This window comes from Egretta garzetta, unplaced genomic scaffold, assembly GCF_000687185.1.
Source record: "Egretta garzetta isolate BGI_Z169 unplaced genomic scaffold, ASM68718v1 scaffold54, whole genome shotgun sequence".
Classification (NCBI taxonomy): Eukaryota; Metazoa; Chordata; class Aves; order Pelecaniformes; family Ardeidae; genus Egretta; species Egretta garzetta.
Genome location: NW_009259313.1, coordinates 536954 through 551956, shown reverse-complemented (window position 1 = coordinate 551956; position 15003 = coordinate 536954). Strand labels below are relative to the sequence as shown.

Below are 15003 nucleotides of genomic sequence, written 5' to 3'. Positions count from 1 at the left end.
TGCCACTGACAGCAATATAAGCAAAGTAACATATTTTACAGATTCATTCCGTGGATGGAGTTCCCCAAATATTCACCTCAGTGTTTGTTAGGACAAACACTGGTTTTTGTCAAGCTCTGCCAACTTCCGTGAGAGCAGAGCAGCGTCAGTGTTAAGCACTTAGCAATGACTGCTGATGTAGAAAGTTTTATTTCTTGGGTGTCCCACCCAATTTGCTTTTAAATCAGACTTATATTGCCAGATCAGAACCTTTTAAGATCTTTGCAAAGCTAAACGCTCAAGGGGTGAGCCACCTCGCGCACTTAAAAACGGTCGTGACTTCTAAGCTTGAATTCATATTCAGCGAAGTCTGTAAAGCTTGATTATTTTTCTAATCCACGTTTAGAAAATTCTGCATTGTGCGAGTATCTTTTTTAAATAACAGTGCTGCGATGATGATCTAATACTGTCTTCTCCATCAGAGCAAACTGAAGAAACTGAGGTCTACCAGGATCTTTGCTGGCAGCATCTAAGTGATGATTTTGTTTGTAGTCGACCTCTGGTTGGAAAGCAGACTACATATACCGAGTGCTGTTGCCTGTACGGTGAAGCCTGGGGCATGCAGTGTGCGCTGTGTCCTATGAAAGAGTCAGGTAAGGAAACGTACATATCAGTTCTTGGAATGAAATCTGAAATACTTAAATCATTTTAATCCCTTGTATTTATACTAGGGCTACTAACATAAGAAAGAACAAACTAACCTAACCCTTCGAGAACTAGTGGAAATTTTTCTCATTAATTAAGGGGAAATCATTGCAGTCTAGGTTTTGAAAATGTAGCTGCTTTTCTTTTTTGACACTTACAGGACCCGTTTCCTTCAGGTGGAACTATCAGTGATTGGCAATTTAGAACCTTGGTGGAAACAGGAGGGTGTTTTAAGGGTAGCAGAGTTCCTTAACGTGACTGACAAAATGAAAAACATTTATGAAAATACAGATGCAGTTCATGTCCATACACACACATGATACTCAACAGGCTACATAGCTGGCTTGGATTTTTGCTGCTGATATTATACATTCAGATGCACTTTTCAGTGTGATATCCTGCCAGCCCGGCTGCAATTAGATGTGTTTGCTTGATAAGGATCTGGTAAGTCATGGTGTAGACTCACTAAACCTATCAAAGAATGAGTTACTACCATATGGCTATACGCTCAGATGTTACGAAATGTATAGATGAACAATTTAAGATAGGTAAGAGAAATGGAGTACCCGTAAGGACTGAAGAATTTCCAGGGAATCTAACAATGTTACAGAAAGCTGACTGAAGAGTCCTATTTTTGAAAGATTATATTTTGTTTACACGTGTAGAAATTAGACATTATTCCAAGCTATTTCAGGTAGAAGCTGCTTCTTGTGGTGACTACAAAAACCAAAGGGATAGAGAGAGAAATGCCGTGATTGGCACACAGCCTTATTTCTGGGGACTAGGGCCTGGAGAAGAGCTCAGTGGAAGCAGCGGAGGTATATGCCGTGTTGTGCCCGAGATACATCAGCCCTGGTATACACGGTCTAGCACCATACTAACTTCTTCCCCCGTATAAACTGTTCCGAGGCCTAGTTTGGATGCAGCTTTCTTACTACAAACGTGTCTTTCAGTAATATGGTTTGCCATGTAGGAATACCATGCTACACAGGTAAAGCATTTTATTCTGATCATACCTGGATTTTTACTTGGGCTTGTGTGACTCTAACCATAACATCGTGGCTAACGCAGTACGTGTTTTACTTGTAGCAAGAACCCTGGAGTTAAAACTACATAGAGAAGCTCAGCGAAGCATTAGTGTGGTTGTTTGTGTCTGCTTGGGGTTTATGTTTTTATAATTTACTTGTGAGGTCCCTGAACCTGTTCTTACATATCTATACTTGTTTGAGTTTGCTTGGGAAGTGCAGCCACTGAAAAAAGTGCCTGCTTTTGATGATGTTGGCTGGAGTAACTGCAGGCTGATGCTCGCCCCAGAAAAGAGACTGAAGAAGGAAAACAGGGCATGACAGCAGCTTGATTGATAAGATATGGAAATCTCTGAAATGTCTTTGTCAGAACAAATCTTATAGGAGGACGTTCCCAGGCATTGAATACCTGCTAGGATAACAGTTGCAATGCAATGAAATGTAACAGCAAAAAAAAATGCAGGGCGATAGCTAATAGCAAGACTTGTTGGCGTGACCTGGAGCTGCTCAGGTGGAAAGATAGAGTAGAGTAAAGGAGTTTTTCTCTGTACAAAGTTCATCACATGGCGACAGTGACCGACCTGTGTCATGTGAGCATGCAATCCTGAGAGAAGGAAGGAAAGCTGTTCCTGGTAGAGAGTTTCAGGTAGGTACGAGACTTGGTTCCGAAGATTTCTAGCTAGCTACATTTAAAGCAGGATAAATCTGAAAAAAAACCAGAGAAGGACTACCAAGATGGTCAGGGCACAGAGAAACCTGTCTTACGAGGGAAGATGACAGAAGCCAAACCTAGATGCAAAACAAAGGATGCAAATGTAAGAACTCTCCACTACAGCATGACCACGAAGGATTCCCACAAGCTTTTAAATTAAGTAACAGTGCTGATGTGAGGAAAAAAATGGAACAACTTTAGCCTGAACATATTTCGGCTTGAAATCAGATGGATTTTGATCATTAGGACCACAGGATTCTGGAACAGCAATCCTGTGACAACAGTGGGGTGCAGATCCCAACTAGCTCTATGAAGAAACCTGAGAAATTCTTTTTAAAAATTACATCAAGGTTCCTGATGGATAACATGCTGCTACATGTCACTTGGATAACCCTCAGTCAAAGCTGAAGAGCATTATGTTGGATCATAACAGCTTTCTTCCTTCCAGACATAATTTTTATGTGAAGTTGAATATGCATTGAAAAGTATCTGCTTTAAATGAAACTCTGAGGCATACTTTGATCCCAAATACTTTAAATCATTATTATAGATTGGAACATAGACGGTTAAGAAAATAAAAGCATATTCAATCTTTATTATGTCAGAACAAACCATAGAAGCTTACAGTTCTTACTGGAGGTGGTATATGCTCATGTGTCTTCACACACATGTGCACACACACACAGAGAAACCTGGAAGCCGTTCTCTGTTTTCAGGAACATTTACCAAGAAAAATTTAAAGCTGACTGAACTGAATAAATGATTCATTTGACATGTCTTCAGCTTGTAGCATTTAAAGTGATATCATTGGCTCGAGAGAGTGCTTTCACACCTCTGGGCCAGCAGGTCACAGGTTCAAGTCCTGGCTGGGGAACCTGGAATCTCTCCATTTTTAAATACTTGTGTATTGTGCTGGCCAGATTTACTACTGAAGGTGTTTGCTTATTTCCCGAGTGAGGGGCATTCTGAGGATTTGAGACACATGTTAAAGAAGACCTGGGGATGTGAAAAGCGTTATCACTGGAAGACTTTCACCATGAAATGGGTTGGATCATAGAACGGATCACAGAATCCCAGAATGGCAAGGGTTGGAAGGGACCTCGGGAGATGACCCAGTCCAACCCTCCTACTAAAGCAGGTTCACCTAGAGCAAGTTGCACAGGACATTGTCCAGGCAGGCCTTGAATATCTCCAGAGAAGGAAACTCTGGTCACACTGATCTGTGGTTTCCTTTTCCCTTGTTTATACTCCCCTTGTATTTGAGGATCTAGATGCTGCCCTTTGAAGGAAATACAGGCCCACCACCCTAAGTGATACATTCACAAGTGCCTTCAAAAACAATTCACACTTTAATAAACATAACCCCTAACTTCTGTGTACCAGCTTTTCTTGAAAACACTTCCATTTTTCATGACAGGATTTAAATGGCCTGTTTAAGTAGCATCCAGCATATAACCAGCAGGAAGATAAGAGAACTTCTATAAGAATTGGTCCATATAAATGAAAAAGAAATCCAGCCTTTCATCAGCATGAAAACAGAATTTACGTAGTTGCTAAGATTTCTAAAAACTACTAATAGGCGCTTGATCAAACAAACCCCACTGAAAATGATGCTATAAACATCAGAGCCTGAGACAAAAGTTGTTGAAGTATTGCAACTGAGCAGCAACGTCTTAACAACAGTAAGGCTGGTAAGTATTTTGATGACAACATCAAGGAACAAACTCAAAATACTCGTTCAAAATCCTGATCAAAATAGTGTAAACATGAGCTGTAGCGATGTGATTGAGTACATCTTACTTGTACCAACAATTTCGTGGGGCGGGCCTTCTTGTCATTAAACAAAGGAAGCAAAGAGATTTTTTTCAATTACATTGGTTCCAACATTGTGACCCTATGATATCACCATAGTACAGATAAAGGCTTTCAGAGTGCATCCAATACCAAAATGTTAACTACTGAAATGTATTCTCTCTGGGCTCATTGTGGTGTTAGGCTGTACTTGCCCGAAGAACTTTAGTAATTATCCTTAAGAAACTTCTGTGTTATTCAAGGTTTGTCATCTGCAATCTGCAATAATTGACCAGTTGAGGAAAATTAGAAAATCAGATACTTTTGGTTTAGATAACAAAAGCACCCACTTCATTGCACCCATCCCAAAAAAACCGTCAGGCGACCTGCCTTCAGAAGTTCTTCCTCCATCAATTTGCTGTTAGCACCGTAAGACCCAAGTGCCTCCATCTGGAGTCCACGCTCTAGTAACTGGCAGCAGGACAGGCACCGATGGGTTTAGCAGCAAGGTCAAAGCATCCATGCCAGAAAACAGAGCAACTGGCCAAGGCTGAAACAATCTGGAATCTAAAATAAGGCCCCACACATCTCATGTTAACCTGAGCATGTAACACCTGAACTATAAACCTGCTGAGCCTCCAGAAGCTCCTGCGAGACCCTTATGGGACTGGAGTGGATTTTAGATAAGGTGTACTGTTACAGGGTACAGGAAATTTGAAGGGAGGAGATAGAAGTAACAGCTAGAAAATGTTGAGTAAAATGGCGTGCTGGGGTCAGGGTTTAATTTCGGGAGAGTGCCTATTTTTGCATTTGTAAAATGATCTTCGGAAACCTGTCTTGGAGTTTGTTATTGCAGCGCAGTACCACCTCTGCTTCAGTAACACCGTAGGACACGAGGAAGGTGGAATTAGGTGCCCTTAAACTAAAGCTACGCCGGTCTGTTAGGGAGGGTGCTTTCTTCTTCTTCTGTAGGTGGCTGCCTGGAGAAGTTTTAATATGGCAAAAGGGGGACTGGGACTCTGCAGTTTTAATAACTATTTATTGAGGGTATTGCTGCATCTGTAAGTAAGAACTTGTCAGTAGTCTGACTACTAAATTAATGTCATGAACACATTCTTAGGCAACTGTAAAGGACACCAGCATTCAGTTTATCAGCCTGCTTATTTGTGTAACCTTACACATACCTTGTACTCTCTTAAGTTTTAAATTCTAGTAGTTTGTGGGCTTTTCCAGAACCACTTTATGTTTAGAAGATCTGCAGAAAGGACAATGGGAGAACTCTAGTCAGTAGATGTTACAGACGTTCTGTGGGACTAGGAGTCGTGTAAAGGACGGCTAAAGACTCACACTGTGCTTGAAGTTTCTCTTTATTTCCACCTGAGCATTTGCAAAGCCCAGACTAGGAAAACACTGAGGGTAGTGGGTAATGTGAATCATCTGGGTTGTTCAATCATGTCGGATTTCTCTTGGCCAATTTCACATGTTTTTTTACACAAAATCCCACGTCTGTGCTGGTCCTACCAGTTTCCCCTTCCATCAGAAAGAGAAATAGGCACCCTGAGGGTTAAGAGTCCTCTGACCTGTTCTAGACATGTACTTCAGGATGAGATGGTGTCCTAGAAGTGGTTTTGTCTTTCCGTGGACTAAAGAGGGACACTGGATGACTAATTCAGGTGCAGACCCTTGGAGATGCCTACATGTAGTTGTTGAATTCTATCACTTCTGGCAGGACAGAGTGTCTGGATTGCATTTTTGTTGCAAGGAACTCAGTGTGTCCTTTGTAAACAACACGAGTTAGTTCTGGGCTGAGCTTTCATGTTATGAGAACATGGTGTTCCCTTTGAGTTCTGGCTAGATCTGGAAGTACAGGGAAAACCAGTGTGTGTAAAGGATGAGTTTCCATCTCTCCTCTGTTGAGATGGTAAAGATCAGCAGGGAGGCACTGGATTAATCTCTGGAGACCACTGTTCCTCTTTCCATTTAGGATGGCATTGTGCCTCCTTCCTTTGCGGTACGGACTCTGGACAAATGGATTAGCTTTTGGGCTCAAAATATTCCAGTGATTGGGCCTTGAATACTCTGAGTCTTATGCTCACTTGTGCAGCTTTTTGGCTGCTTTTATTTCTGTCGGTGAAGGTTTTCAGTGCTTTTTCTGAAGTTTAGGGGAGATGTGCAGAATACCCTTGGGAGGGTTTTCCTCACAGAACCTCACATTCCGAGTGTACACAGGAGTCAGCATGGAGTCAGAAAGCCATTTTCAAGCTTATGGCAGAAACAACCTGACTCTTACTACAACTTTTAACAATCTACCTCGAGCAGTAGGAGAGAGAAGATTGTTTTAGGAAATTTGAGCAGCCTTAGTTGAAGAACAAACAGTGACTACCAAGAGGTTTTGAAATACTCAGGTTGGTAATTACTTCAATTTTAACAAGAGTTTTACATCCACTGTGAACTTTGCCTCAGCGGTTTCATTTAGAGTTATCTCCATGTGAAGATACGAATATTCTTCCTAACTTGTGAAAAAAATCCTGTAACACTGGTACCTTCCCTTTTTCTCTGGCACCAAGAGTTGTAGAATACATGTGAATGCTGTCCACCACAAACCTCAGCATCTGTTCATGGAGGATGTCAAATGATCTCAGTTGTCAAATAGCACAATCTAAACGTAGAGCAGAATTATCTTCAGCTTTGGCAGATGATGCAATCTCCTGAGGGAGTGTAAGTTTTGTGTTCAGTTTTGGGCCCCTCACTACATGAAAGATGTTGCATTGCTGGAACATGTCCAGAGGAGAGCAACCAAGCTGGGGAGGGGTCTGGAACACAAGTTGTACGAGGAGCAGCTGAGGGAACTGGGGTTATTTAGTCTGGAGAAGAGGAGGCTGAGGGGAGACCTGATCGCCCTCTACAACTGCCTGACAGGAGGCTGTAGGGAGGTGGGGGTCGGCCTCTTCTTCCTGGGAACAGATGATGGGACGAGGGGGAATGGTTTGAAGCTGTGCCAGGGCAGGTTTAGGTTGGACATTAGGAAAAACTTCTTCACAGAAAGGGTTGTCAGGCTCTGGAATGGGCTGCCCAGGGAGGTGATCAAGTCCCCATCCCTGGAGGTATTAAAAAGAAGGGCAGATGAGGTGCTTAGGGACAGGGTTTAGTGGTGGGATGGCAGGGTTAGGTTAACGGTTGGACTCGATGATCTCAACAGTATTTTCCAACCAAAGTGATTCTATGATTCTATGATTCTAAGTTTAAGCAATTCAGACTGATGTCCAGAACCTCTGGTTGGGAAGGGACATACACTACTTGTCATAAATGCTTTCTTGGCTTTGTCCTTCTCTTCAGCGATTTCTTCCATGGTGAAACTGTTGCATTCTTAAGTAATTTGAAGGAATTGTTGATAGCTTTGGCTCCTTTTGTTTGTGTGTGGTGGTGACAGTTCTGAGGAGCTGGAACAGAAATAAAGCTTGCTTTATAGGCAGCAGGTAGGGTTGGCTGTGGTGCAGTTGATTCATGATTATGTCAGGGAAAGCTTTTTCATATAATATTTTGCTTTAAATACATGAAATATGGAGTATTTTTTCTGACTAGAAACTACAAATAAGGCCCACACAGGCTTGCGCAGTTCCAACAACTGTATATGCAAATTAGAGGCACATTTGCACAGCTGCACTTGTACTAACGAGCACCTAAAAGCCAGTCAGTCCATCCAATTTCTGTGGTACTGTCTCTGTCAGCCTAGCTTTCATCACCAATCACGGCTAACATCTGTGCCAGTACGCATGTGCGTCTAGCTGTAATCCCCTCACACACTTGTTTTATATACACACATCTGACTTTAAAAATGTCCTTTACATTTTTGGAAGCATACATCAGCTTCTTTTTATAATGGCTATCCTAAGTTATACAACAAGCTGTCTCAATGTTTCATTTCCAAGTTCTGAGAAAAACTTAGAAACACACGCAACAATGGAGACTAAATTATATTAAAAATACAAACCTTTTTTCCTCTTGAGCCACATTGTATTGTCCCTGATCACAGCCAGGAGGTGAGCGAGCAGAAAAAATAAATCCATACAGAAAAAGGTTTTATCGTTGACTGTGAATTACAGAAAACGTCATCTTTTTTTCTTTTTTTTACTTTACATAAAAGATTATTTTGAAAGTGAGCATCGATGTCTGTGACAACTAAAATGCTTTGTCACTCAGGGGTAGTTACAGATTTTCCCTTGCCCCCTTACCACCTTCTTGATCTAAGTCTCCTACTGTCACCTCCCTAGGGCAGTATCATGCTGTTCTCTCATTTGTATACTTACTGCAACTCTGTGCACCAGTCACGCTTTTACCCACAAACCTTATGGCACTCTGTTCATTTAGTTCCCTTGCCTGGAAAACTGCGACAGGTATAGAGCAGTGTCACCCAAAATACACTATTTTTAATTTGAACTGTAGGAACATAGCATAGCAATAGGAAAAGTTTAAAACAGAAATTGTACGTACTCATCCATCTTACCGTAACTTGTTCTGTCCTGATGGGTTCATTTTTCTGAGGCGACCAAGTCTGTGGTTTACCTTATTTCAAAATACCAGTTCTCATGATCTTTGCAGAATGTGGCCCCCCGAATGCCCTTCAGTCTTTGTACTCTCCTCTCTGCCCACCCTTTTCTTCCCTGAGGGGAAAAAAAAAAAGACAAGCTCAGCAAGGTGGCCTAGGTAACTTGCCATTGTTACTGGTCCTGAATGTCTACTGTTGGCTTCTTAGGTGGGTTGCTGTTGCTCTCCTTGGGCTTATCTCCTGAGCACCTAGCAACCGAATCAACACATTGCAAAAGACAAAGTCTACGCTATTTGGACAACTAAACAGAACATACTGTATTAATAGAGTATTATAGGTAATTCCAAATCATCACAGTATGTATCAAAACAATAATATAAATTACATATAAGGAGGATAGGTATACACATTCTAAAGTGACTTAAGACTATTAATGCTCTGTCAGGTTTTGTATTAAAGCTCTATATACAAATAATGTATAAATTATTAAAGGATTAGAGTGTATTAACAAAGGATTAATTAAGCACAATAGATTTCAAAAGGTTAATAGATTATTACAGTTATACGTACAGCCTTGTAGAAGACCTTAATGTAGTTATAACTCCTTGCAACAAATAGCAGGTTTACAGTATGCCCTAAAACAGCTCTTCATCATTTTGTAGCCACTAATTTACTTATAATGAGACCTAAAAATGCAGACATCCAGAACTTGATTGGCGAAGGACCAGTGTGGCAGGAAACAAGTTTCTGTTGTCAACATTTCTTTATTCTTCTCTAGATAGTAAGCGACTTCGCATTGGCAAATGTGGACTATAAAACAGTCTTGCACAATCTTCAGACTACCCAACTCTCATGTACACGAGAGCTCCAGTGCTATGGATTTGCAAATGTTTTAACTGCTTCCTTCAGAAGAAAAACGTCATTTCTCCTACCAGTATCACTTAAGTGTAAGATTAGCAGTGAGTAATCTGAGAAGCCAATGTCCCGGTTCTGTCCAATCCTTTCCATCAGATCACATTCATGTGGAAGTAGCGATCCCTCAGACCTGCTTGCCTTGTCCCCTTGCCGTTCACTGACCGGTTTTGTGTGGTGCTTTCTTCCACATGGGCCAGATGAAATTAGTGGTTTGCGATAGAAATTTTGCAATTTCCTTTGCCAAGAACGTTTGCGTGCATCTGTGAGAAGGCGCTTTAGGCTTCTGCACAGCTTTTCTCTGGGTATGTGTTGGAGCCCTTGGGCATAATCAGTGGCTCAACACAAAACAGTGGAAGGAGTCAGTCTGAGATTATAACCTGGCTGTCCCCATAGGTGGATGATATTTGGGGTTAGATGTGGATAGGGTCTTTCTGGTCCTATGACAGCTCTTAAAACTATGCTCGTTATCACAGTATATCACTGTGCATTAAGGGATGTAAGTAACCTTTGCTATATGCTTTTTATTTTCTCGTGCTGGCTTTGTTTCATGTGCCACGGGATGTCTCTCTTGGGCAGGGTACTTTTTTTCATCTGGGAAAGGACAAGATTGTTTGAATACAATTATTATTGTGCATATATTCTGGAGGACGCACATTGGTGGAAATCACCTTGCACTTGAAGCAGAAGGTGGTGAGATTTACAATTATTTGTAAATTCTCTGGGGAGTTTATTCTGCAGACTCAGACTGGCACCCATGACAGTTCTGCAATGTGGACAAACAGCTTTGCCCGTACCGTACAGTCTTATGCTCTCAAAGAGCCAAGTTGTTAACCACAGAATTCAAATAGACTTTCTGAACGCTCTGTTGTTTTCAGTACAAAATAAAACCATTCCAGGTGGAGGAGATACTACCTGTGAAAATAAAATGACAATGCTGGGCAGCAAGTGAGGCTGTGCGTTACGCTGTCTAGAGGCAGTCTGGATTTATCCAACTATTTGCTGTCTGGGACAGTTCTACACAGCATGAGGTTTCTGGCTCTGTAACCATCTGCAATTCTTGGATTTTGTATCTGCTTAGGGCTTTTTTTCCTCTCTCTCTTTTGGTGGTTTTCTTTCCCGTCCTTACTCTGCCCGATTCTCAGAACACCAGGCAATCTTCACAGAAACCAGATGCTAAATAGTCTGTAGCAACAGTAAAGGAGCACCTGGATTGCTGTATTTTAACGTTTCTATTTTCAAATAAATTGTCTTGTATATCTTTTAGCGAATGGTAATAGAAACAGAGGTGACACAATAAATCAAAGTAAAAATCAAACTCTGCATCAGTATTTCAGACATGGACTCTGGCACCTAAAAGGAAGAGTTGCTTTGGTCTGCTTCAACTTGTGTAGTCTAGCTATTGGAGAGAGGCAGAAAATCAGAGTATAGCTATTTCTCCTGTGTATTGCCCCTTGCCCTTTGAAGTTCATGGCCGAGGAGACTTTGAACAGCGCTCATACTTAAGCCTGTGGTTTGAAGATGATACAGTTTGCACGAGTGTGTGCTATTTTAGAAGGATTTTTCATTCTGTGACTTCTGCAGGCTGGCTGACGGTGCCAGAAGCATGGCCCCACCTGCTCGGGTTTGATGCCTTTGTGGGGGCTGCTGCTAGCAGCCACGCTGGGCTGGGGTAGCCTTTCTTCCACCAGGCTGAGGAGTGTAACCGTAGCTAGCCCCAGTGAGGGGTGCATTGGCAGGGGGACACACAGCGTCCCTCTGCTCTTGCTTCCCGTGCAGGCCAGAAGAACCTGACCCATAACTTTTTGTACAGTTATTGCCTCAAATCTATCCCTGGTGTTATCCCTATTATGACTTAATAGTCTGTGTTTGGCTCGTTAACATTGTAATGACACTCTTCTTGAAGAGAGATTGCTTTGTGGAAATTGCAGATTTATGGTGTTTCTAGGAAGATAAGTTTATTTCCAGCTAATATGAACCACAGCTCACTGGGACTAATGTAATGCAGCCTGTGTTACAAGTGTGATTAGTTTTATATCCTATTTTCTTTCCCCCTCAGAGGATTATGCCCAGCTGTGCAACATTCCTGTTCCAGGATCTCGACGGCCATATGGACAAGATGCTTTGGTTGACTTTGAGGAGCACTACACTCCAGAAACTAATCCATACTTTGTTGAAGACCGTAAGCAAATTTCTCTGTTATGTAAAATACTTGAAATGAGGGTTGTAACTTGGATTATTTCCCTGTAGCTGGCGTCATTCTTCTGTTTGCTTCTGAGTAATGTGGCCTATTTATGCTTTAGTTATTCCTATGACACTAGCTTTCAGTCAGGTGTTCTGGTTCAAGATCCAGTGTTGTATAAGAGTCCAGTTGGGCTCAGAGTACAATATTCATTTTTAATACAGTGACATAGTTTGTGCCAAGTGTACTAAATTTCTATTTACCAACAGATTTACAGCTGAAGGTCAAAAGGATTGCCAGCTTTCCTTCTCAGAAATTAATTTTCCTTTGGAGCATGGGACAGATTTCTTCAGAGTGCACTTAGTTGAAAAGAAAAAAAAAAAATCCCTTCACGCCAGCTTTCCATGATTTTCTAGCAGAATTTATATGGGGGAAACGGAGATCATGCAAGTGGTTCTTGCTCAATGGAGAAAACGTACAGCACAGTATGATCAGAGAGAATGCATACATATAGCCTTTAGGCTAGATGGAGTGACCTGCCAAGCAGGGCCTGAGGCAGTCCATGCAGCATCTCAGCTGTACTTCAGGAATATCAGGGATCTTTATGGGTCTGGCCCAGCTCACTGTTAAGGCTTGTGGAAGGGGAGTGCTTACAGATCTCAGCATCTTCCTCAAAATCAACCACCCTGTACAGGTCCAGCCTATTTCATCACAGTTTTAGGGAAGAGAAGTGGAGGTATCAGAAGGAACTGGTAACTCCCCATGCTTTATACCCATGGCCTACAAGTTGCCACTACGCTCCTTCCCAAAGCGCTTCTACTGTACAAGGAGCTATTTTGAAAGTAACAGTAATAGCTCAAAACAGGGCAGGGGGATTACAGCATGCTGTTAGAAGGGTGATACGCATTTCTGGCACATGTTGCACTTTATACATTTATACAGAACTGCACAAATCAGGTTAATGAGTTCATTTCTATTTAGCATCTAAATGACCTCCTAGCTCTACACAGAATTGCAAAATGTCTTATTTCTTTATATCCAGATGATTTTAATTAAACAGTACTGAGTGTTGATGTCTAATTGAAATGTCACACAGATAACTACCGAACACAATGAAAAGCCCAGAAAGATGACTGGGTAACCAATGTGATTGATAGATGAAATACTGAGTGGGCAAAAAGCACTTTGCAAGTTACAAGGAGCGGTGAATAAACACAATAAAATTGTGGACAGTTTTGAATCCACAGCTGAGTCCACTGTCGTAGGGACAGAGGTTTAATAGCTCATGTCTCTTGCTCCCATCCTATCACTGAATCATGCAGTGGCAAGCAAATGTGTAAGAAACCCCAGAACACACAGCTGTATGCCTCTGTCCTGACCAGACCATATTCCCTGATAGATACAGTTGCAACATGTTTAGGGCATCAAAGACTTCAAAGTCAGAATCCTGCTGGAGCCTGTGTGAGGAACAGGACAATACCTCCCCTCTCGTGGCAGGTCCACGTACTTCAGTGGAATATTTGTCACCCGTGTATAATCAACTTCTACAGAAACAAATACACATATTAGAATTACAACCCAGGTCCCATCCAGCTGTTTTGAAGTAGAATATTTTGTGGAGTAGAACCTGCTGTGAGTGATAAATATTTTGGTTTTACCTAGTTAAAATTACAACATACATGTATTGTACGTGTTCTTGAGATGTGGCATACGTCAGGAAGTACTTATGTCACGTTATGTGTTCAGTGTCTCCAGAATGTATTCAGTGTATGACTGACCAGCAGGATCCATACTAAGAATGCCACCATGCTAGAGAAAATCCAGGATAGAAACGATGTATGTAGTCAAGGAAGGAAAAAGGGGCGCAGGGAGTGGAAGTGACAATATAGAAGTTAAATGGAGGATGATATGGGAAGGACAGAGTAGGAAAGGAAAAGCAGGACAAGAGAAAAGAGGGCCTCAAGAACCAAGACAGGATGGAGTAAATATAAAAAGACAGAAGAACAAGCGCAAAGAAAGGGAGAAATTCATATTCCTAGGCAGCATTGCAAATCTACGTGTCGCAACTGTTGCAACAATATAAATCGGTAAACAGGTTTTAGATAAACCAATAGTTTGTTTCTGGAGTCACTATATTAATTGTATTAGTTATGGGGCAAATGGGGAGATGTATCCTACTCTACTCCACTCCAGCTCCAATTGCCCCTCCATTTCTATGCTATATATTCATTATGCTGGTAAACCTACGACTCACAAATGCTCTCAACTTTTCCCTCTAAGTCTTTTTGATGTGATGGGCTGCCATCTGCAGTCCTGTTACATCACTGCTCCACAAATAGAAAGCTAGTTAAAAAACTTGTGCAATTCAGTCCTAGAGAGAATCTCTGAAGATGTAAAAATGTCAGATAATTTTTTTAATATAAATCTTTCCTTATACATAAAAGCCTAACTGTCAAAAACGCCCTAAGACAGGGAGCACAAAAGGTGGTGTACAAACCACTGAATACAAAGACAACTCTTTAGCTCTGCCTGCTCACCATCTAGAATTATGACAAGAAGCAATTGGTAGATTATAGGTATTTGTACTGGCACCAGGCGCTGAAGTACCAGCCAAAGGGTTGTTAACCAAAACCACAACAGGAAAGCAGTCTCTGATTTCTTCTTACTCTCCTTAAGGCAGTTGAGATTGATTTTTTTTTTTTTTAAGACATTTTCTTCTAGATAAATTAGAATGCATCTCTTCCCCCCTACACATACCCTATTTTTCCAGAATACTGTTTTAAAGGAACTTTTACTCCAAACTGCACTACCACTTCTTACCTTTGTTTCCATAAAGGTTGATACACATACCAATTCAAATAAAAGGTGCTATTCACAAAGCACTGATTTATCCTTTAAAAAAAAATACTTCAAATGATGCAGTTTCCTTTGTAAGAGAGTCGTAGATTTTTTTAACACAAATTAAAAACTTAAGAATTCACAAAGTTATTCAGTTTTCAACTTGAAACATATCGCAGCACTTTTCTAGTGCATTTAAAACTCCAGATGGTGCAGATCTGCTCAAGCTGACCTATTTTCTACAAAGTCAACTCGCATTCCAGTAAACTTCTGAGAGAATTTCAGACTCTCGCTATACGTTTGGGTATACTGG

The 15003-nt window shown here is 41.3% G+C and overlaps 1 protein-coding gene across 1 annotated transcript in view; it reads left to right on the top strand.

Annotated features, from left to right (window-relative positions):
• Positions 1 to 15003, top strand: part of LTBP1 (latent transforming growth factor beta binding protein 1) — a 184834-nt gene that overhangs the window by 168222 nt on the left and 1609 nt on the right. The window contains exons 28-29 of the mRNA XM_009636439.2: positions 462 to 632; positions 11730 to 11852. Of these exons, the coding sequence (XP_009634734.1) occupies positions 462 to 632; positions 11730 to 11852 (294 nt within the window). The remainder of the gene's footprint in view (positions 1 to 461; positions 633 to 11729; positions 11853 to 15003) is intronic.